The sequence below is a fragment of the Vigna unguiculata genome, chromosome 9 (assembly GCF_037176805.1).
Source record: "Vigna unguiculata cultivar grain cowpea cultivar isolate G323 ecotype 2 chromosome 9, ASM3717680v1, whole genome shotgun sequence".
Classification (NCBI taxonomy): Eukaryota; Viridiplantae; Streptophyta; class Magnoliopsida; order Fabales; family Fabaceae; genus Vigna; species Vigna unguiculata.
In genome coordinates, this window is record NC_140800.1 from 17,966,645 (window position 1) to 17,991,546 (window position 24,902).

A 24,902-nucleotide genomic window follows, 5' to 3' on the forward strand; every position below is an offset into this window, starting at 1 on the left:
TGAAACATCTATCTAACCTTGCATGCATGAAATTGATCAAATCCATCTCCCTTTTTATCTTTCTTCCACCATAAACCTTGTTTTCATTTTTCATGAAGGATTATCACAAAAAGGGGCATTCCTTAGAATGATTACCAACAACTTTTTAAAAGAGAACAAAACAAGGGACATCCTGTCATATGAAATTAATTATTTTCCTATGAATTAAATATTTTTTGAGAAAAATAACCATGATTTGAAATGACGTGTGACCATGTTTATTTATAAAAAAAATAATAATCATCCTTTGCTACACAATTTGAGCCTTCAAAAAAAAAAATCTTTAAAATTACCCTAAATAAGGATCACCCTCAAGCTAAGGGTTGACATAATGTTTGCATTTGTTTCATCCGACTGTTAGTTCACCAATACAAAAATATAAAAAAAAAGAAAAAAAAAACAAAATGATATGTTCATATCAAGAAAAAGAAAAAAGAGAAGCAAAAGTTTGAAGAATATGAATAAAAGGTCAAAATATAGAAAAAAAGGTGAACAAAATGAAAATGAAGTCAAACAAATATTGAATGAAACATTATTCAAAGATCCTTGTTCGAAACAACCATCACATAACGTTTTTTTGCCTTTACTATAATTTACTTCCATACCCCTAGCCTTGGCCACAATACAAGTTTAATAAAGTCCACACAGATCAAAGATTGGTTGTTATCTTTTGAAGGTTTTAATTTAGAGGAAAATTTTGATTTACTAACAGGTTTGTTCTAAAAAATGATAAAAAAAGGATTGAAAAAGTGTGTTCAGAGATTTGTTTTTAAACACTAGGGCAATTTATTTTTTGATAACATGTTTCTAAAGCTTCAAAATTAGCATGGGCAATCAGGCAATTAAGCTAAATTTGGGTTGTCCCCTTTCAATTCATTCTTCATGAAATTCCATCTTTGCTTATACAATATCATCTGCTCTAAGCTTAAACCTTGACCAACCTTAAGATAGTCCATCTTTATCAATCCCAAACCCAAATTGGGGCAGTCACTCTGTTTGTAATTCATATATTCCCATCATTCATTCTGAATTGGGGTATTTATTTACATTGAAGACTATGATCACATTAGGGGCAACTTGTGACGACCCTGTCATTTTTCAATCTCCTCAATTTGGAAAAGTCAAACACGCTTTTGTTAGTTTTGAAATGGTGATTTTAGCTAAGAAGTGGGGGGTGAATTGGCTTTATAAACACTTTTCGAAAGTTTAAACCTCCTTTCAATTGAATCAAATAGACTGGATAGTTTGGATGTAAATATAGTAGACCAGTACACTTTCAGTCGATTAAATATAAAACAACAGACTAATTTGTTCATGGAGTTATGAAACAATCGATTAAAAAGACAAATCAGTCGGCTAAAATACTGGAGATTTATGCAGAATGCATACTTTGCAAATTCAACTCAAACAACAATCTTTTACATACAAGACTTGTTCCAAACAATATTTTTAACAAGTATACAGCCTCAGATTACACAAGAACGCATTAAATCACACCAAAGTACGAATTGCTTGGTTTTCTTGAGTTTTTAAAGAGATTCAAAGTGAGTGAGATGAGGGAGAGAGAATTGCACAATTGTTTTTATACTGGTTCACTCAATCACAGAGCTACATCCAATTTACCAAGACAACCTAAGCCTGGTTTCCACTATATTCAAAAGTTTTACAAATCACACACCAAGATTACACTTTTGAACAAAGAAACTCACAAGATTTTTGACTCACACAAAAATCTAGACACACACACCTTGCAAGAATCACACTTACAGACCTGAAATCTCATCAGGCAAACCAACAAGAGGCACAAGAACATCCAAACCCGATGGTGGTTGTCCCTAGCCAACCATACATGTGTTCTTCAAGCTACTCACAAGCCAAAGTGCCTCCAAGATCTTCAAGCCACGAGTTGCAACTGTGTATTACAGAGAGAGAGCTTTCCATAGAAGAATGACAAAGTTCCGTGCTCAAAAACTCAAATTCGCATCTCTACTCGCGAAAACACAACTTATATAGTCTGGTTTAAGTGAAAACAGTCGATTGAATTTTCCATACAGTCAGCTGATTTCACTTGACTTAAGTGAAATCAATCGATTGAAAAATAATTCAATTGACTGAATGCATTCATATCAGAAACTATATACAACAAGCCTTTTTAACCTATTAAAACCCATTTAACAAACTAAAAGAGACACACTAAGACACACAAGACATCTAACCTATGTCATAGCATACCAACATGATATAGCACAAACACATTATATTTAACATGATATTTTCAAATTTAACACACTAATCTTCAAGTGGATCTTCATCAATCTTCATTAAACACCTATGATCTTCATGCACATTTCCTTCATACCATCAATAATTGGGGAAAGCCCAAACACATTTTGTGCCCCGAGACCAATTCAAATTGGGGTAACTCCCTAGTTAATCCTCATCACCTCATCCAAGCCTTTTGAAGCCTTTGACAATTTTATGCATGTCATTCAAATAGTGTTTCAAAATAAATGATTAAAAAAAGATTTCGTTAGTAAACTGATTAGACAAAAGAAATGATTTGAAAAAGTGAAAACATATCAAAGTAGAATGATTCCAAGAATTTGAAATAACAATGAAATGGGGATCAATTCGAATTTGTTTTAAACAAAAATGCTAAAGAAAAATCCATACATAAGGTATTTCATACATCATACCAAGTCATGCATACGTGAGTCATTCATGTTTTTGAATAAAATATTTTTCACCTTTCCAAACAAAACCCTCTTCACTCATATGAATGGTTATCGAACCTTTTCGTGTTAGAAGGAAGAAAATTTAAAAAAAAAAATACACAAATTTTTTCTCTGATGTTTCTCAAAATTTATGGTCCTCTTCATTCATATGAATGACCAATATACCCTAAGCCCAATTTCCACACGGTCCCCCAAGCCTAGTTCCCACACTGGCCCCCAAGCTCAGTTTCCACACCAGTTCCCAAGTCCAGTTTCCAGTTTCCACACTAGTCCCTAAGCCTAGTTTCCACACTAGCCCCCAAGCCTAGTTTCCACACTAGCCCTCAAGCCCAATTTTCACATTGACCCCTAAGCCTAGTTTCCACAATAACCCATTTTTGTCTGGCCTCAAGCCTAGTTTTTTCTAGCCTCTAAGCCTAATTTCCTTGCTATCAAATTAAAATAAAAGAAAAATGAAAAGAAACAAATTCCACCCATGCATCCACGCATTCACATATGCATTATCATATAGGTTCAAAAAGAAAATCATAACATGTCATACATCATCACGTTATGTCATCTATCATAGTCCACAAAATCATTGAAAATCATTTCCAAAAAAAAAAAAGAAATTTGAAAAAAGGTCAGCAATGACAATTTTTTGTGTAAGTCTCATAAATATTAGGCATTCACACGGTGTTTGTTGACACTTCAAGAGCAAAATCCAGGTTTTCCTTTTATTCATCAAGACCCTCTACGAGGCAACAGTCATTTATATCATTTGTTTACATCAAGACCCTCTACGAGGCAACGGTCATTGATATCCTTTGTTTACATCAAGACCCTTTACGAGGCAATGATCATTGATTTCCTTATGTTTACATAAAAATCCTCTGCGATGCAATGGTCATTGATTCCCTTATGTTTACATCAAGGCCCTCTACGATGAAATCGTCATTGGTTTCCTTACGTTTACATCAAGACCCTCTACAAGGCAATGGTCAAGGATTTTCTTAACACTGAAGCTCTCTAAAAGGCAATAGTCATCGATTTCTTTATATCAAGGCCCTATACGATGCAATGCAATGATCATTGATTTCTTTGTCACATCGAGGCCCTTTGCGAGACAATGGTCATTGATTTCTTTGTCACATTGATGCCCTCTATGAGACAATGGTCATCGATTGCTTTATGCCAAGGTCCTCGGTAATGCAATAGTCATTGTTTTCTTTATCGCATTGAGGCCCTCTACTAGGCAATGGTCATTGATTTCTTTACATCAAGGCCCTATGCGAAGCAGTGGTAATTGATTTCTTTCCTTTTGATATAGACCCTCTCTTCGGGATTGGTCTAACATATTTTTTTTTTCAAAAAGTTAGAAAAGAAAATATTAAAACAAAGTGATTTGTCAGATCGAGATTATCTACATGGTAATGGTCACCAAATCTTTTGGATATAGACCCTCTCCTCGGGATTGATCTAATTATTTTTTTAAAAAGTCAAATTTGAAAAAGGAATATGGTGTGTAGGATCGGGATCCTCTATTTGGTGATGATCATTGATCGAGGTCGTACCCGACCAAATAAAACATGAAAATGTAATACTCAATAGTTCAACCAAGGTTATCTCTCAGTGACCAAACCTTTCATTCAAATCTTTCCAAAAGTAATTCAACACACAAAACAAAAATGACTGCTATGATATAAAAATCGAAAATCCCATACATGGGTCATGTTGCAATTTAATACAATCCATAAAACGAAATGTCCAAGCTAGCAAATGAGTTCAAAACGTAAAATCCACATTGGGTGCTATCAAGAACATGGAAATAGAGAATGGGGGAGAAGATGTGACTTCCCATGAAAAAAATTACCTAAAACTCGTGGTCAAATCACCACATTTCTACATATTACAAAAGTGCCATTTTGTCACTCAAAATTACAAAAATGCCACTGTAAGCTGAAAATGGTGGCCTAGTCACGTGGACAGACTAAATGACATGGCGCAGATGTGGCAATGATGTGGAAACTCTCTCTTCATCTTAAGATTAGTGTCCAAGCTCCAAAATTTTCTTCACAAAGTACCTAAAAATATTTAAAGACAAAGATTGGACCAATTAATGCCAAATTACGTAATATTCGAAAAAATGGCCCAATGAAGCCCAATTGAAGAAAATGCATTACCAAAAGACAATTAAACACTAAACAAGCATCAAGATGGGCACAAAAAGGAAATGGAATAAGGAAAAATAATGACTCATCAAAAATCACCCACACTTACCCTTTTGCACTCTTAGGCAAAAACTAAAAGGCATAGTGAAGCAAAGCAAGGACAACACAAACAAAACAAAGAGAGAGAGAGGTGGAGAGATAAAGAGACACGACACAAAAGAACAAACACGAAACAGAAAAATGGAAACACATAAAACACAGAAGGATTCACAGATGTAAGAAGTCCATGAACATTATCCAAGCAATTCCAAACATGTCAAGTACTCAATTCAACTCAAAGAGAGAATTGAAAGCAACATAACCTCAGAATATGTACTGTATCACTCAAATCTCTAGGCTACTGTTTACTCTCAAAGCACCCCTGAAAAGCTAACATCAAACAGACTTGGCAAGCCTCTAAAATTAACAACCAAAACAGATGTAGATCAAGATTAGAAGGACTTTTCAAGGTTATAATGGGACAGAGGAAAAGGTGTGGAACATATGGATTAGTAGCTAAAAGAACCAAATCTCTTTTCTTTCTTTTCATTTTTTTTCATTTTTTTCTTTTCATTTCTTTTATTTCTGAGTAGAGGAACAACAATTTTCAAGTCCGACATTAAATGTACAAATGAGCAGTCCCAGAATAAAACAGTATGCGCACAACCACACTTATTGTGCGCAACCACACTTAAAAGAGCACCCATTCCAAAAATAATTCCAAAGCTCCAAAATTTCCTAAGGCAGGTTGAATCATGGTTTTTCAGGCTAAGGGCTTGTAATGAGCTATAAAACAATGGAAGGGTGTTGATGAGTTCAAATTTTTGCCCTCATTTAATGTTTAAATTTGAAGGATTTAATTGAATTTCAGTGTTTAAAAGATTGATTTAATCAGGATTTGTGATTATTAAAAAGGAAGGAGATGGCATTCCTATACAAGATGACTTTCCTGATGAAGTCCTCCTAGCATTAACTATTGTGAAAGGTATGTTTCCTGAACCTTGGTTTGCTTATGTTGTTAACTATTTTGTTGTTTCTTCTATTCCTCCTTCCTTTTCCAAGTATGAAAGAACCAAGCAAAAAAGTGAGGCAAAGTATTATATATGGGAAGATCCAACCTTATGACGCATTGGTAGTGACCAAGTCATAAGGAGGTGTGTTCTAGATGTCGAGATACCTTATGTGCTTGAGTTTTGTCATTTTTCTCCTTTTGGTGGATATTATGGCACACAAAGAACAAGTAGGAAAGTGTTGGATTTTGGATTATATTGGCCTACTATCTTTAAAGATGCATGGAGGGTGTATGAAAATTGTGATCAGTATCAAAGGGCAACCATATCCATTACAAGAAAGGATGAAATGCCTCAACAGCCCGTGCTATATTGTGAGATATTTAATATTTGGGGTATTGATTTTATGGGACCTTTTCCTCCTTCTTTTGGGTTTACTTTTATTTTTCCTATTGTAGACTATGTTTCCAAATGGGTGGAAGCCATGGCTACAAGGACTAATGATGCTCGAGTTGTCATGAGTTTTGTCAAGTCTAACATTTTCTGTAGGTTTAGGATACCACGAGCAATCATCAATGACCAGAGGACTCACTTTTTTTAATAAGCTGCTTGAGAACGTGTTGATAAAATATGTGGTGACACATCGCGTTGCTACACCATATCACCTTCAAACTAATGGGCAAGCAAAGATCGCTAATAAGGAGATTAAAAAGATACTGGAGAAAGCAGTGAAGCCTAGTCGAAAGGATTGGGCCACAAGATTGGATGGTGCACTTTGGGCACATAGGACAACTTACAAAGCACCTATAGGTATGTCACCTTTTAGGGTGGTTTTCGAAATGGCTTTTCATCTACCTGTGGAGATTGAACATCGGGCCTATTGGGCCATCAAAGCTTGCAACATGGACTTGGAAGAAGCAGGGAAAGAGTGAAAACTTCAATTGCAAGAACTTGAGGAGATTAGTCTTGCAGCCTATGAAAACTCAAAGTTCTACAAGGAGAAAACCAAGAAGTTTCATGACCAAAAGCTTGTGGCTAGAAAGGAATTCAAGGTAGGCCAGAAGGTGTTACTATACAAGTCCAAGCTAGGTCACATGAGCGGTAAGTTACGCTCCAATTGGGAAGGACCATTCGTTGTTATATAAGTCTTTCCTTATAGAGCAGTGGAGATCAAGTGTAATATCCCGTCAGGATTATACTAATTTTTAATAAAATAAAGAAAATAATAAACATGCTGCATTTAATAATACCTCATTTCCCAAAATGCGGGAAATTTAAAATTTTATTACATAAATAAAGTACTCTGAAATCCATAATTACAAAACTGGAGTTTTATCAAATAGGCCATAAGCCTTTACAATTTATTTCCAAAACCATGAAATAAAACATAAAACATAAAACTCCTGAGATATCCGCTCTCCGTGGCTAAGCTCCACCAAAACCACCTGCATCAACATCATCTGCTCCTGTGTATCGTGTACACGATCATCGTCAAACACAAGCAGATAGGGTGAGCTTAACAAATTAATCATATAAACACATATACATATGTTAATCACCAATATACACATATATTTATATCATCCCAACACATCATAGAAATTCTCTCCTTTGATTCCACCTCGCATGGCCACAACCATGCTATTTGCGTTCTACATCTCCTAGTGAGTACTTCAAGATGACTTGCTGCCATACCTATCAGCCATAACCGATAGAGCACGTGCAGGAAACCATTGCTACGGCTCACACACCGTAACGCCAGGTGGAGTTCCCAAATACGAACATAGTTCGTAACGTCCCAAGACTACCAAACTTGTCAGTCAACAACTGATGAAGGCAATCTATCTATACCTATCCGTACTGGCCACAACTAGCACACTCACACCGGCCGCACTCGTCAACCCGAGCCACAACTCAAGAGTTCCTCGTGTTCATCCACCATCCCGAGCCACAACTCAAGAGATGCTATTCCGAGACACAAATCAAGGAATACCATGTGCTTAATCCCCTATCCCGAGCCACAAGGTATACGTTCCGAGCTTAACTCAAGGAACACCTGCAATCCCACCTTTGAAGCAACACCAGAAGCCTTGTAGATCACGCCTACAGAACCAACAACCCAACGTTGCAACAGCAAAATCGCCTGGCGGGGGACACGTACCGCCAAGCACTACCAGCTCCCATATCGCCTGGCGGGGGACGCGTACCGCCAGGCGCCAAGCGCCTCATAAATCTCCAACGCTGTAGACACCGCCTAGCGAGATCACCCTCACCGTTAGGTGCACGAGTTCTAGTTGCCCACTAATGTAGCAGCTATCGCCTGGCGAAACATTCTCTACCGCCAGGCGCCACGCTGTTCCAAAGCCCACTGTCTCACAATGATCGCCTAGCGGAATCACATTCATCGCCAGGCGCCACTTGCACCAAAAAGCCCCTATTATGTGGCTATCGTCTAGTGGCTAAAACCCCACTGCTAGGCGCCCCACCAGTAGCCTACATCTGACTGGTTTTTTTCACGCTTATATCTAGTCCTAACACTTTAATCATGTAACATCATGCATCCAGATCTCTAAATTCCCTAATATCTTGTTTAAAGTACTTATATTCATACCCTTAGACAATAACCAATATCATTCACAACTTACAAAGGTTGCTATACTTCAATTCTCTCAAAGAATTTATCATTCCCACCCATTTGAATATCTAATCCTTGGTACTCAACAATTGAACTGTCATCTCTTTGCCTATAACCAGTAGCTATTGTACCTGCTCAACAATCCTCCTTACATTAAGGTATCCCCTTTTTCATCACAACATTGATAATCCTTTCCTATTTTCAGCCTTAATTTAATGTTATACTTTCATTAATTCTTAATGACAGCACATCTCATACCATCAAATCAAATACCACGAAAATCTATTCCTTTAATTGTCATCTCACTTTGGTACCTAGCCATCTCAATAGCTCCTCTCCCCCAACCTGACAAGTTCTAATTCCCTCTCTTTTACCACTAGTTATCAGCTAGGTCCAATCTCTATAGTAGTTTCAATCCTGCAATTATCCTCACTCATGACCCAATTTCGTTCCTCGACTACACTCAGCACCCAAACACACCAATCTGCTAATCTGATATGGCGCCTGGCGACAACCATAGCATTGCCTGGCGGCAACCATAGTGTCGCCAGGCGATTCCTGTAATTTCCATGAACCATCAAATTTCTCCATGCCCTACGAACCTTGACTTATGCATACAATTCTAATTTCAATTGATTTCACAGTTCCATAGCATACGACACCCTTTACAACGCATTTATTCCCTCTTTATGGAGCAACTAAACCACCCATTTTTCCTTAGGATAACAAAACTCTAATTTCCAACCCTAAGACACTCATCCACTGTTCCATTCACTCATGTCGTCAGTACTTAAAATTATACATCATACAACGTCAAAATCATTCTTTAATAATTACAGTTAGCTCTTCCACTGATCAGAAACAACCCAGATCACATAAATCATTGATTCAGCCAAACTTGCTCGCGTTGCCTGGCGGGTCACTCGCTACCGCTAGGCGCTTCATCCATTTTTTCTTTTTAAATGGTGCCTTAAAGCTAGGCTAATTACCTAAAACGAAAATGGCTTAATGGTAATGTTAATTACAATTCAATGGTCCTTTATGGTCTATTTTTCAGCCACCTCAAGGCTGCCCTTTCATCTAGGGTTTCCTTCAACTCTTCACATTCAAACCCATAACCAAAATTTGCAAAAATAAAGTTTAATTTGGGTTCTCCAAGGCTTGATCCCATAACCATGCCAATGCCAAGTCAATGACAAACCATTAAGTCAATTCATGTTTCTTACTAACGAATATAATTCAAGGATTATATCATTCACAACAAAATCACATATATAAAAATATAACAACAAATAAATAACACATAATTGGCATACATAGGACTTGAACCCAAGTCTTCTCATACAATAAAGTACTCTCAACCACTTGAGCTAGTACTTTTCTAAGTCATACAAATCAAAATTTAATGCCATAAAGACTCCCACTTACCACATTTATTAATTATTTATTTATTTAATTAATTAAATTCCACGGGTCTTACATTCCCCCACCTTAAAATTTTTTGTTCTCGAAAAAGAGAACTTACCAGGGAATAGGTGAGGATAAGATGTCCTCATGAGATCCTCCATCTCCCACTTCATCTCCTGGGTTGCCTCGTCCCAGAGAACCTTCACAGTTCGAATCTCCTTCCCTCTGAGCTGTTTGACTTGAGAATCCAAGATTCTCACTGGTCCAACTCCGATTGTCAGGTCCTCCCGCACCTGCACATCATCCTCCTCCAGCACATGAGTAGAATCCGCTATACACTCCCTCAGTTGCGATACATGGAAGATATTATGTAGGTTTGCCAAGTGTGGTGGCAAGGCGATCTCATACGCCACTGGTCCAATCCTCCTAGTTATTTGATACGGACCGATGAATCACAGAGTTAATTTCCTCAACTTCAGTGCTCTCCCAATACCTTTCGTAGGAGTAATCCTGAGGAATACATGGTCACCTGCCTTAAACTCAAGCGCTCTCCTCCTCTTATCTGCATATGATTTCTGCCTGCTCTGAGTCGCACACATCCGATCCTGTATCACCTTCACTTTCTCAATAGTCTCCTGTAAGAACTTTGGCCCAAGAACCACTAACTCTCCATCCTACTGCCAACACAATGGTGTCCTGCATCTCCTACCATACAAAGCTTTATATGGGGCCATCCCAATAGTGGAATGGTAGTTGTTATTATACGTAAACTCCACCAGTGGCAACATATCACTCCACGTTCTCAAGTGATCCAACACACAGGTTCTCAGTAAGTCCTCCAGTGACTGTATAGTTCTGTCAAACTGACCATCTGTGATGAAGGATTATCTTGTTTTCTTTTAGAGTTATGAATATGGTGAAGTTTTTTAAGAAAGCTTTTTGAAAATTCCCACTGGACATTAAGATAGCAAGCTATCTAGATGTGAAGGTTCATTTCTCAAGCTCATGAAAGGAAGAAGAGAGTGTATTCAAACTTTAAACTCACATGACATTAACAACACTTAAGGAGCAAAATGAAAGAAGAAACATTAAAAATGAAAAGCATAGAAGATGAAGCATGGAAGAAGCACGCCACTCATAGGGGGGATCTAAGCCAACCAAACCCTAGAGATGATTGATGGTACCGCCACTTGTAAGCAAGATAAGGCAAAGCTGAGTTCACTTCTAGGAAGGAGAGCTCACAGAAATTTGATGGTTGAAACACAATAGTTTAGAAACAAAATGATCAACCCTTTTACAAGACAAGGAGCACCCTTTAAATAGGAGTTCATAGGGGTCCTTTAGCAAATACAAAAACATGGAATGGACTGACAAGCAAACCCTAGAAACCTAAAGCTAGTGAACTCTCGGCCAAGTGAAGGATCATGATTGGTGGACGCATTCCCATGAGGATTCTAGGCCAAAAGAGGAAGGAGACCAAGTAGCCTTCAAAGGAATAAACTAAAAAGGCAAAAAGAGACAAGATACATGTCTACTTTTGCTTTCGCTTTCCTCTCTCTTCCACATCATCCATGTGCTCCAATCACCATGTGCCACCTAGCCATGCACCACTTCTTCTTAATTACCTACAAAACAAGATAAACAAGGATTAGTATGTTGGTTTAAGTTAATCTAATCTTGGTCAAAGGTCAACTTTAGGGTCAAAGTCAACAAGTCAACCAAAATAAGTCAACTAGAAACCAACTTAAGGAATTCAAACTAAAGTGATGCAAAACAAAGATAAAGATGATGGAATAGAAGACTCCCATCTAGACATGCTTCTAGTGATCCTTATTGAGGGAGCTTCTAAGGAGGTGGAGGTGGTGGTGGTGGTCACACCTTCATCAATCTGTCTGAGGATGATAGGCTGAGCTAATTCTTAGCTGAGTGCCCAAGGCGTTCTGCAGTGACCACGGCAAGTGTGTATCGAAGTCCATGGAAATACTGTCCCATTTCCACTGAGGAATGTCAAGAGGCTCAATCTTCGCTTTCTGACATACCAAGCATGAAGCAACATAATCTGCCACATCTATCTTCATACCCGTCTACTAGAAGGTTGCTTTCAAATCCTTATACATCTTAGTCATACCTGGGTGTATGCTAAGACGACTTGTATGCCCTTCCTCCAAGAACATCTTCCTCAATACAGGGCTCTTGGGTATACAAACCCTTTCTCTGAATTATAGGATACCATCCTTACCCATCCTATAATCCTTTCTTTTATTAGTGCCCAACTCGTCAATAATCTGCTGCAGCTCTTGATCCTTATCCTGTTCCACCCAACCCTCGTCTAGGAACCCGTTAGTGATTCGCAGCATGATGCACCGTATATGATTAGTGCCTGTTTTTAGACCCAAGTTCATGTCCCACAGCTTCTCTATGAGCTCCAACTCCTTTATCATTATAGCAGACACATGCACCCTCCTTCTGCTTAGAGCGTCTACAACGACAATGGCTTTGCCAGGATGGTACAAAAGCTCAAAGTCGTAGTCTTTCAAATACTTCATCCACCTACGCTGTTGCATGTTCAGTTCCTTCTGATTAAATTCAAGCTTTTGTGATCACTGAACACCTGAAATTGCGAACCATACAAGTAATACCTCCAAGTCTTGAGGGCAAATACTACTGCAGCTAACTCTAAATCGTGCGTCGGGTAATTTTTCTCATGCACCTTCAACTGTCTCGATGCATAGGCCACATGTCGTTTATCTTGCATCAACATACAACCCAGCCCCTGATACGAGTTATCACAGTATACCTCAAATATTTTAGTCGTGTCAGGAATAGCCAAGACTGGTGCGATGGTCAATATTCTTTTCATATCTTCAAAGCACGCCTCACACTCATCTGTCCAGGAGAAAGGCTGATCTTTTGTGGTGAGTTGTGTCAATGGTTGCACCCTTTTAGAGAACCCATCCACAAATCGTCGGTAATAGCTGACCAACCCAGAAAACCTCTCACCTCAGTAACTGTTTGCGGTCTCTCCCTCTTCACCACAGTTTCAATTTTAGCCGGATCCACGGCTATTCCTTGGGTTGAGATCAAATGGCCCAAGAATTGTACCTCATCTAGCTAAAATTCGCACTTGGACAGTTTCCCATATAGTTGGTGCTCTCTGAGGATTCCCAACACTACTCTCAGATGCTCCACATGGTCTTCCCGACTTTCAGAATATATCAGTATGTCATCAATGAATATGTAAGACCCGTGTAATTTAATTAATTAATAAGTATGGGTAGTGGAAGCCTTTATGACATTAATTTCTAAATTGTATGATGTGTAAAAATATTAGCTCAAGTGGTTGAGAGTACTTAAATGTGTGAGAGGACTTCGGTTCAAGTCCTATGTATGCCAATTGTGTGTTATTTATTTGTTATTGTTTTAAACATATATTGATCATGTTGTGGAATAATATAATACTTGAATTATATTAGTTAGCAAGAAACATGAATTAGCATGATGGTTTGGCATTGATTTGGCATTGGCATGGTTGTGGGTTGAAGTCTTGGAGAACTCAAATTAAACTTTATTTTTGCTTAATTTAGTTTTGGCTTGAATTTGAAAGGTTAAAGGAAACCCTAGCAGACATAACATCCAAGGGTGGCTGAAAAATGAATATATGAGACAATTGAATGGTAATTAACATTATCATTAAGTCACTTTTTCGTTTTTGGCATTTAACCATAATTAAGACTCCATTATAAGGCCAATTAGTGGTAAGAAAGAGGGTTTTGTTGGCTGGCATTGGAGAGGGTATTGTGAGGAGCTAAAATTTAGAGAGAAAAGAGTGTTCTGGTGTGAAAAAGGAGCTGGATTGTGAGGGTAAGCCAAGGGGAGGCCATTGTTGAACAAAGGAAACTCTCAAGTATCCATCTTAAGCACGGAAACCAGGTTAGTGGAGCTGGACTCCGTTATTTTCATTCATGTCATTATTTTGTTGGGATGTATGATGAATTGGATGCACATATTCTGCTTAATCATGTGATTTTTCGTGGTTCTGGAATTTTTCCAAAAACCGCCTGGCGGGTGATGAATCACCGCCATGCAACACATCATTTTTGCATTAGTTTTGGGTTCTTGAAGAGGAACCACCTGGCGGCATCTCCTTGGTCGCCAGGCGACATATTGCTGCAACCCAAATTCTAAGTTTTTGGTTGAATTGCTTGGCGGTGATAAACACCCGGCAGGCGACGCTAATCGAATTGTCCCGATTTTGATGTGTTTCGTGTAAGACCCGAGAAAAATTAGAATAAAAGGAAAACACATTGACAAAATTAATGGCTAAATTAATATTGTTGATTTATTTAATTTAATTAGGTTATTAAATTATGAAATATGAAATAATTATTATTTAAGTCATTTAAATTATTGTTTTATTTATTTTAAATTTTAATATTATATGTAATGTTGAGAATATGTGTATAAAATTAGAATAAAAGGAAAACACATTGACAATATTAATGGCTAGATTAATATTGTTAATTTATTTAATTTAATTAGGTTATTAAATTATGAAATATGAAATAATTATTATTTAAGTGATTTAAATTATTGTTTTATTTATTTTAAATTTTAATATTATATGTAATGTCGAGAATATGTGTATATAATTAAGTGGTGCATATTTTAACATAGAAAAGTAATTGGCTTCTTGGTTGGAAAGTGACCTTATGCGTTAATAATTGACCTTATGCGTTAATAATTTATTGGTGCATCTCACATTTTGAGGAAACTTATAACTTGGTGGTTGGTTGTAAATGCTGGGTGCTTTAGGCACTGTGTTCGAATTATGCGCAGGCTATACTCTTTCTTTTTTTTTTTCTCACTTCTCTTTTAGTGGGGCCCACGAGAAATTTTAGTTTTTCTCTCTCCTCAAATTTATTTTTAATACGTGAAGTGCATGCTCCAGTGCTTATTTCATTCATTTTTCTCCTTGCTGCCAATATATTTGGATGATGAAAACAGCATCATACCCTACACTTCGTTTCTGTTTTATTTTTCCGCAAATCGTTACTCTTAGCACAAGTCGGAGGAAACAGCCAAATCTTATATTTTATTTTGTAAATATAAACAGAAAAGGCTAAGAAAAATAGGAGGTAAATTTAGTTTTAAACATTAGGGTTTTAGAGAGGGAGAGAACGAGAATTTAGAGAGAAAAAGACCGAGAGAAGCCATGGAGAAGTGAAACAAGACAGCGAAGTAGATGTTTGGAAGAACTTCACGTGGTAGGGGAAGCCAACCTTGTTTTCTTCTCTTGTTTTGTTTGCTTGATGAATGAAACTTGAAAACCATGCATGTGTAATGCAGGGAGAAGTTAATCTTTTGTATACTGTCATTGCCATGGATTATGTGCTTATGTTATCATTCCAATATTACATGAAGCTTTTTGATGATTTATACGTGTGCATGGTGCCACTGTTTTTAATTGCATTATTCTTCTCTTCTTTCATGCATAAGGGGCATCCACGGGTGATGGCTTAGTCAAGAGTTAATGGTATAGAAGAGTGGAGGGCAGAACATGCGTCGCTGCATGTTCTTTGCGGGTTCCATTTTTGTTTTTAGTGCATGTGGGAGCTTGCACATCTCCGTTCTCCTTGGCTGCCATAGCGTCAGAACCTTGGTTTGGTTAATTGGGTTCTTTGTGAAAGTGGGTTCTATGTGAAAGTGGGTTCTATGTGAGAGAGGGTTCTATTAACATGCAATTCATTTTTTCTTTCTTCCGGTTACTCATGGTGCAGGGGTATACGAAATTAACTTTTCTCTCTCCTGTAAAATCTTTCTCTTTCTTTTCTCTTTCCTTATTTCCGTTAGGTGCAGATAACACTACATTCGCGTTTCCTTCTCAAAGGCATGATTCCTTTTTCTTTCTTTTTCTCTTAGCAACCTAAAGTGTTAAAAGCTTGTATAAGTGATGGGATGGTGGGGCCGAGAGTTTTGTGTTCCAGGGTACCAAATGTAAGACTTAAAAAATTGGGTTAGAGTTTTGATGTTTTGTTATTTGGTGGAACCATAGGACTTTTGTTTTATTCCTTACAATACATGCTGCAGGCTTGACTTTCTCTTTCATCACATATAGCATGGGGTTTCTCTTTGGTTTTATTAATGAGTCATCTATTAGTTTCTCTCTTTCTTCTTTTCTACACTCTCTCACGTAAATGAAAGGGTTCATGCATTAGTTTTTTCCTTTCTTCTTTTCTATTCTCTCTCTCACTTAAATGTATGGGTTCTTCTAACTTTGGAATTGGTGCGCCACACATTTATGTTAATGTTTTTGTTGGGTTCTCATGTTTTTAGAAGGTTAGATTGGTGCATGTGTGCATGACACTACAACAATTTATAGTTTAGACCACACTAAAATAGATAACGACTAAATAAATGTAGCCTAAACATATAATAAACAACATTTTTATAAATGATGTATAAATATCATGAAAGTCCATGATTATATAATTGTTGCTTTAAACTATGTGGGCAAAACTAGTAAAAATGTGATCTAAAAACATAGGTAAGGTATAAAATCAACATGTAAAACTGATGTCTATTGTGAGAATTTTAAGCAACGGTTTTAAAAATATTGTCATACTAAAAACCGTTGTCTATTATCTATAGCTACACTCACCTATACCACGCCTAAAAAATTGTGGTCTAATCTTTAAACCACGGTTTTTATAATTTATATCATAATTTTATGTCGTTGTCTAAAGTGATTTTTGTTGTAGTGTGAGTGCGGCCTTTTGTTCCATACATTTAAATGAATCATGTGATAGTTTTCTCTTTGATCATTTTTCTATGTTATTTCGAGTATAGACATAGCATGTGTATACGTTTATTTTGAGATGGGACCATATGCATGCAGGTAGGTGGGGAGGGAGAGATTAAGTGAGGATGTTAGATGTTTGGTTTATTTTCCTTTCGTTGTTTAGATTTTTGGTTCTCTTTAATTTCTCATATTTTTGGTTGGTGTTTTTCATTTGGTGTTATTAATTATTTTATGTGTTAATGTGTTGGTGGGATATTATGAGATGAGTGGTGTAAGACCCGGAAAAATTAATTAATTAATTAATAAATGCGAGTAGTGGAAGCCTTTATGACATTTAATATTGATTGATGTGATGTGGAAAAGTACTAGTTTAAATGGTTGAGAGTATTTGATTGTGTTAGAGGAATTGAGTTCGAGTCCTATGTATGCCAATTGTGTGTTATTTGATTTATTATTATTCTTAATAATATGCTTGATCATGTTGATTGATAATATAATCATAGAATTATATTAATCATCACAAAACATGAATTTGTTAAATGGTTGTGTATTGAGTTGGCATCGGCATGGTAATGGGTTCAAACCTTGGTAGAACCATATTAAGCTTCCTTTTTGCCAAAATTTCTTGTGGCATGAAGGTGAAGGGGCATAGGAAGCAAAGAGTGGCTGAAAAACAGCTCATAATGGAATTTGAATGGCAATTACATTCATTTTAATGCCATTTTCGTTTTTGGCCATTAACCACAAAGAAAGACCATAATAAAAAGGCAAACTAAGACAATTGGAAGGGTTTTTTGAGACTGGAAAATTATAGTATTGTAAGGAACACGAATTTAGAGGAAACAAAGTGATTAGAGAGTAAGCAAAGGAGCTGAATCATCCATTATAAATCGAGGAATCCAAGTTAGGGGAGCTGAACCCGTTTTTGCTTAAAAGTATCTCTAATCTGTATGAAAGCATGTTCCATTGGATTGTATATAAACTATTAAATTTATAAAATTAGTGTTTCTGGAAAATTTCCAGAAACTGCCTGGTGGCATAGCCCTGGTCGTCAGGCGAGCATGGCTTATACCCAATTTCTGGGTTTTGCTTGAGCTTCCTGGTGGTGATAGACACCCGCCAGGCAACGCGAACCAAATTTTTGTTCGATTTTGGTGTTCTAAGTGTTGTGGGATGACTCTACTCGGAGAGAAAGCCAATTTTAATGGTTAAGGGGTGATAGGATGTCAAACTTCATTGAAATTGATTTAAGTGATGGCTAAATTGGATGAAACAGTAGGGATATTATCTTAGGGTTGATAAATTGGGAATTTCTATAGTGACAACAATCTAAGGGGAAAATGTGAATGAATTCGTGAATGGGAGGTGTTAGGGATGAACCGTAATCCTCAAAACTAGGATCGTATTCTATGGAGTCTTAAATTGATGGAAATCAGAGTTGTTGTGAAGGGGGCAAGGTTCGCAGGTGTAGGAACTGCTTGACAGCACCCAATCGGCCACCAGGCGCCATACCAGAGTTGCGTGGTGTTTTGATTCATGAAAAATGTTGTTTTTCATATTTTTGCGGAACAGTAACCGCCCGGCGCTGGGTTTGTACCGCCAGGCGCTAGGCTCTTGATTCTGGGGGCTAGGCGCCACAATTTTTCTAGTGCGTGCAGTTTTCGTAAAACTGCATTTCCCGGTTCGTTAACTATCCGATTTAGATAAAATTTTGACAAGTGGTCCATAACATGTGGTTCTTCACTCGGTGGAGATTAGATTTGGAGGTCAGTAGCTAGAGATATACGTTACTCAATATTGCTAATTTTTGGAATCTTTAAAATGCATGAATAACCTCTTGATAATTCCTAGTAACTTCTAATGAAGCATGATTAGGTTATGTGGTAAGTCTCTATCAATTTGAATGTTCCTTTGGGTTAGTCACACGTGGAGAATTGGTTATTGGTGAAGGCATGTGTGTCAATATTAATTGCATTGATGCATATGATATATGGTGATACTTGTGTACGCGCATGATGAAGCCATCGAAGTTGAGATTATGCATGTAAGTCATGTTGATTTCTGGAAGCCTATATTCTTAATTGTGGATATGCTTATTTATAAGAGTACAATTTATTTTTACCACATATCTGCGTAAGTACTGGTGTAGCGCTTGGCGGTGGTGTTTGACCGCCAGGCAATAGCTACAAAACCAGTAGAGTATTGAAGTGTGTTGTGCTTGGCGGTAAGGGTTCTCCTGCCTGGCGACACGTGTCCCCCGCCAAGTGGTCTGGAAGCGGCAGCACCTAACGGTACGTGTCCCCCGCCAGGCGATTCTACTGTAGCAGTATTGATTTTTCACTCTGGATGTGCGTGGTCTACAAGAAATTGGTGATACCTTAAAGGTCGGCTTGTTGGTCCTCCTTGAGTTGTGGCTCGGGATAGGGGTTAAGGATGTGGCCTTCCTTGAGTTGTGGCTCGGAATGGCATCCCTCGAGTTGTGGCTCGGGATGACAGATGAACACGAGGAACTCTTGAGTTGTGGCTCGGGTTGGCGAGTGTTGTCAGTGTTAGTGTGCTAGTTGTGGCCAGTATGAATGGGTCTAGATAGATTGCCCTCCTCAACAATTAACTGACGAGTTTGGTAGTCTTAGGACGTTACGACCTCTATTCGTATTTGGGAACTCCACCTAGCGTTGTGGTGTGTGATCCATAGCATGGTTTCCCGCACGTGCTCTATCGGTTGTGGTCGATAGATATGGCAGCAAGACACCTAGAGGTACTCACTATAAGATATAGAACACGAATAACATGGTGGTGGCAATGTGATGTGATATCAAAGGATGGAATTCCTTTGGTGTGATTGTGTGATTTGTATATTTGTTGCCATATATATATTTGTTAGCTCACCCTATCTGCTTATGTTTGGCGATGATCGTACGTGGTACACGGGAGCAGATGATGTTGTAGGTGGATCTGGTGAAGCTTAGCAGCGAAGCGGGGAAAACTCATGGGAACAATTTTATAGAGTTTTATCATTTATGGTTTTGGAATAAAGATGTAATCTATTATGAGACCATTTTGGTATTTTATTGAATTGTGAGAAGATTTGAACTTAGAGTTATCTTTATTATGAAATAAATTATTTGTAATTTCTCGCGTTTTTAGGAAATGGATTTATAATAAATGTGATTTTATTTTCTTATTTTATTTTATTATTTAAAATCCGTAATATCTGGTTAGGATGTTACAGGTGGTCCTTCTTGGTTTTCATGGGTTGCATGGTTATGGAGTTAAAGTGGTTGTTTGAGAATAATTACTTGAGTGTAATTTTATACTGTGTTTGAATGAATGTCACTCGTTGGGTTCATTGTATGAATGTATTATTTGATAAGTTGATGGGTTTATGTTATGGTTTATTTCCATGCATGATGTGATGGTGAGTGCTTTGTTGGCAATATGAAATTCTCATGTGTTGCATGTTGAGAGTGTTTTGCCTTACTTGAAAGCTCTTGGTGGAATTTAATGAAAAATTTAGATGAATGTGATGCTATGTTTGGTTTAGTATGATTGTTTGGATTTGGGGTTTGTGTGTTCAAACCAAGGATGCATTGTGATCATAAAGTTTCCATGTTAATTGAATGCGACGTTGAGTATTATTGGATAGGTTTTATTTATGAATTTCTTTTATGAATATCATTGTTTATGGTTAGCTTACCCCCTATTTGTTTGTTTGTGTCTTTGTTGTATGTGCGATGATCGTATAACGTGTGTATTATATGGGAGCAGATGATATTGCAAATAATCTTGGCATGGAGTAGATTGACGAGAGGTTGGGGTGGACTTAGGAGTTTTTATAATATATTTAGTTGTTTTAAATCAGATACTATAAATTATGTAATTTTCTTTTATTCCAAAATTTATTAGAAGTTTTTGACAAAATGACGTTTTGAATTATGTAATTTAAATTAAAATATAAGTTTTTTTATTAATACATTTTTAATGATAATACTTTTTCCTCCAAACGTGTTCCTTTTTATAACTATCTGCGACATCCCAAAATTTGGGGTGTTACATTTCGTGTTCTGGGATGATTATGATTGGAGCGAAATCATATACTAATTTTGTTTGGGAATGAATTGATGCCATACATTGATGAAACCACATGTGTTGGGAGAATTAAATTGGAAGAAATCATATGAACATGGTTAGGGTTTGGGAAATTGAGAATTTCGTGACAATGGTAAATAATGCGCAAATTGCATGGATCCAATGTAGAATTAAGATTAACTTGATTATAAGTAGCATAAGGGGAAGGTTGGTAAATTGAAATAGGGTAGTTAACAAAGGAACAAGTTCTGGACAACTTGGGGAACTTTTTATATATTTTATGTTTTTGGAAATAAGTTGTAAACTCTCATGAGACATTTTGTTTATTACTTCAGTCTTATAAATTATGGTTTTTGGAATTATATTTGGAAGTAATAAAATTTTAAATTTCCCGCACTTTTGTGAAATGAGGTATTATTAAATGCGATGTTTCTATTATTTTATCTATTTTATTTACTTAAATCCATAATATCTAGACAGGATGTTACATTTGGTATCAGAGCCTTGTTTTCAAAATCATTTTTGGGGTCTATAGGGAGTGAGCTCATCGTGTTACGCTAACGTGATTGTTAAGACTTTGGCAAGTGTACCAAGTCGCGCAAGTAGCAACCGGTAAGACCGGGATATCGTTTCCCAAGAGACTCGTGTATACTGGCTATTTGCGTAATTAGTGACTAATTTAAACTAATGAATAAATTCATAATTTGGGTTTTTGTATGCAAGAAAGTAAATATTTCATAAACAAGTAAATTTGAACTTGGATATTTGAAGACTCTAGAAAATGGTAAAGACTAGAAATGCAATGGATTGATATTGTTGGAGTTAGACTTCACCTACTTCACTCTCATGTATATTAAACAATAAAACTCTTCTCCATTAATTACTAATGTCAACCCACAAGTCTACTCAAACTCTAATCCCTTAGTTGAATGAGCCTAGGTTCCCTTATTTAGAGTCAGTTCCTTGAATCCCTAAATAAACAAACCCGCTTTACAAATTAGGGTTTAAGAAAACTAATGGGTCAAGTTTCATTCCTAGATACAAGTTCTATTAGGTATCTTGTTCCAATTCTAGGTTTCAAGAGATATTTTCCAATACCTAATGACCCAAATATCATGAAATGAATGGGTAAAACAAAGCAAGCTTTAAATGCATTAACAAAGATACTAGAAATCAATGGAAGAAGCATATATATATTCAAACCATTCGAAAATACATGAAAATTCAGTGGCTACATCTAACCCCAACAAAAATGGGTTTAGCTCTCCATTATCATGGAGAGCTCAAGCTTACAAAATTGGAAATGGAAGAGAAAGAGATACAAAGAGGAAGATGGAGTTGTTCCCACAAGCCCTAGCACTCCTCCAAGCTCTCCAAATCGCGTTGCTCGAGCTCCAAAATGTCCAAGATCCGTTTCCCCTCGCGAAAACAGAAGAAAAAGGGCAAACTTGACACATCAACGAAAACGGCCGCCTGGCGGAAGCCTTTCACCGCCAGGCGCAAGCCACCAAACAGTGCTGAAACTTTGCGTGTACTGCCCAACGGTCTCAAGATGCCGCCAGGCGGTGAGCTGCTGGAAAGGTCATTTTCGCATGGTTGGCGCCTAGCGCCTGACACTGGGAGAAGGTGTCGCTTGGCGGTGTCTTTGTGGCGCCAGGCGATTACTGTTTCTTCCACATTTAATGTCTTTTTGCCTTCTTCTTGCTACTCATGATCACTCACTTGTTTGGATTTTTGGAACATTCCCTTCTACAAAAAGGACACAAAAATGGGGATTAGTGGTATATTTAGATCAATGTAACCCAAAATGTATTTATTTACAAAAGTAAGATAAATTTGAGGATTAAGTAGTTTAAAAGCTTTGGAATAGATGATTTTGCTATGAAAATGTAGCTTGGATAATGGTAAAAATTAACATTATCAACTCCCCCAAACTTAAAACCTTGCTTGTCCTCAAGCAAAAAGGTAACTTGGCCTAGATGAACAACACAATTGCAATGATCTAGCAACTCAAGAAAACAAATGTCAATTGTGCTTGCTCTTATTTGAAAGATTGTGTAGCACATGTGTTTCATTAGCAAGGCAAATAAAGCTATGGTGTTCACAAAACAAAAATTTCACAAGTGCATGCAAGACTTTATAAGGGATCAACAATCATGGCAAAATGTTTCCTTGATCAATGGGAACCACTTCTCACAAGAAAGGGTGTCTCACTCAAGCCCACTAGTGTATGGATATAAACAACATTCTCTCTACCATCATAATGTCACACAATTTAAATTTGCTTTTTGTTCAAAATCTCTACAAACTTTCACAAGCATGCTATCATCACAAGGTCTTTTATGGCTTGTATCGTTGCTAGGCTAAGAAGAAAATTTGGTTTTTCAGGATAACAAAAGTACTTTGAGCTAAGAGATCAACTAATCAAATCATGAAAGTATTTTTCTCCCTTCTCTATTGAACCAATGAAACCAATTCCCAACTTGCTTGCACCAATTTTCTTTTCATTTCTTTTCTTCTTCTTTTTTTTTGAATTGAACCAAAAACTTTACAAATTTTCTCATGCTCCTTTGTATCAACAATAATTCCCCCAAACTTGAACCATACTCATGACTAACAATCATTTACTCTCTCCAGCTCAAAGTAAGGTAGTCAATATCTTCACTATGCTCAAGGTTCAAGGAATGACACATGTTATCTTTAAGGCTCAAAGAAGACTCAAAGGATTTGCACAAGAAATCAACTTAAAAAGGATTGGCTCAATTATGTAACAAGAAAAAGAAAGATGGCCTTGATCACCTGTAGCATGCAAGTAAATGAATAGCAAATGAACTCAAGCAAAGTCAATTATGAGTCCACAGTGATAGCATTCACACAAATAAACTTTGGGGCACAACCTCTCACAGGGTACTTTGGGTTCCACAATTGTCAACATATACCAAAATCATTGATCACAATTAAAATCAAGCATCACTATATCAAAATGAGAACAACCACAAGCTCATGCTCACAAGCCAATTCAACATCATATCATAAAAAGCACAAAAGATGATCATGAAAAGTACTAATTCAATGCAAAATATTAGTTCACCACAACCAAGTTACAAAGTTCTACACTAAGCTAGAAAGTTCAATATTATCAAAAGAAAGTTAAAACTGAAATCTAAAAGCATAAATTAAATTAGGACTATCAGCAAAACAAGTCCTGCAAAAAGTGAATCACTCTCTCCAAGTGCTCAGGCGTCATCCTCGCCCTCTTCGTCTAGATCCTCATCCTCATCATCTTCACCAGCAGTTGAGGCTCCACCTCCCCCCAGTAGTAGTGGCCTAGGCCCCAGGCCAAGCAACAATGGCAGCAAAATCCTCAACTGATGGGGTGTGCAGCTCGGGAATCGTTAGGGAGATGCCCCTAAGCATGTCTGCATTGGCCATCCCCAGCCGGTATAAGGCTTGCATCTAGAGTTCCAAGAGCTGAAGATGATCAAGCTTGGCCTCCAAAGCCTGCAACCGCATATCAATGGTGGGAGTTGCCTCGAGCTCGGGCTCTGGCTCAGGCTCTGCTTGTGGCTGATGGCGCCTCCTGGGTCTGGGAGCAACTGAGCAGAACCTCTGAAAATATGAAAAGTCAAGGTCCTGCGTTGCTTTCTCCAACGGGGGTATAGAAATGTCCACCCCTACCAGGCTGCAAAGATGGGTGATGAGAGAGGGATGACCAAGAGCAGCCTTGCCAGCGGCGTTGGCACACCGGTGGATCTCATTTGCAATAAATTGACCTACATCCATCACCCGACCCGTCAGGATGGTGTACAAAATGGTGGCGCGTCCCTCCGTAAGATCAGACACATGGGAGCATGGGGAGATGTTGGCGTGCACAAATGCTGACCAGAAGCGGGCCAAGGAGTGAAGGGAACCTCTCTGAATCGTGCCCCTGTGAAATCCTTCACCCGCCAAGCAGAGTGCTTGAATTAGCTCTCTAAGCACCACGCCCTCATCATCCAA

At 37.6% G+C, this 24,902-nt stretch overlaps 1 protein-coding gene across 1 annotated transcript; it reads left to right on the plus strand.

Moving 5' to 3' along the window:
- The first annotated feature begins 6,548 nt into the window (after positions 1–6,548).
- LOC114163505 (uncharacterized) lies at positions 6,549–6,905 on the plus strand. The gene has a single exon (XM_028047811.2). It carries the CDS (start codon positions 6,549–6,551, stop codon positions 6,903–6,905), a length of 357 nt encoding a protein of 118 aa, XP_027903612.2.
- The last annotated feature ends 17,997 nt before the right edge of the window (positions 6,906–24,902 follow it).

Coding starts and splice junctions, on each gene's coding strand:
- LOC114163505 (XM_028047811.2), top strand. CDS start 6,549: ATGACCAGAGGACTCACTTTTTTTAATAAGCTGCTTGAGAACGTGTTG.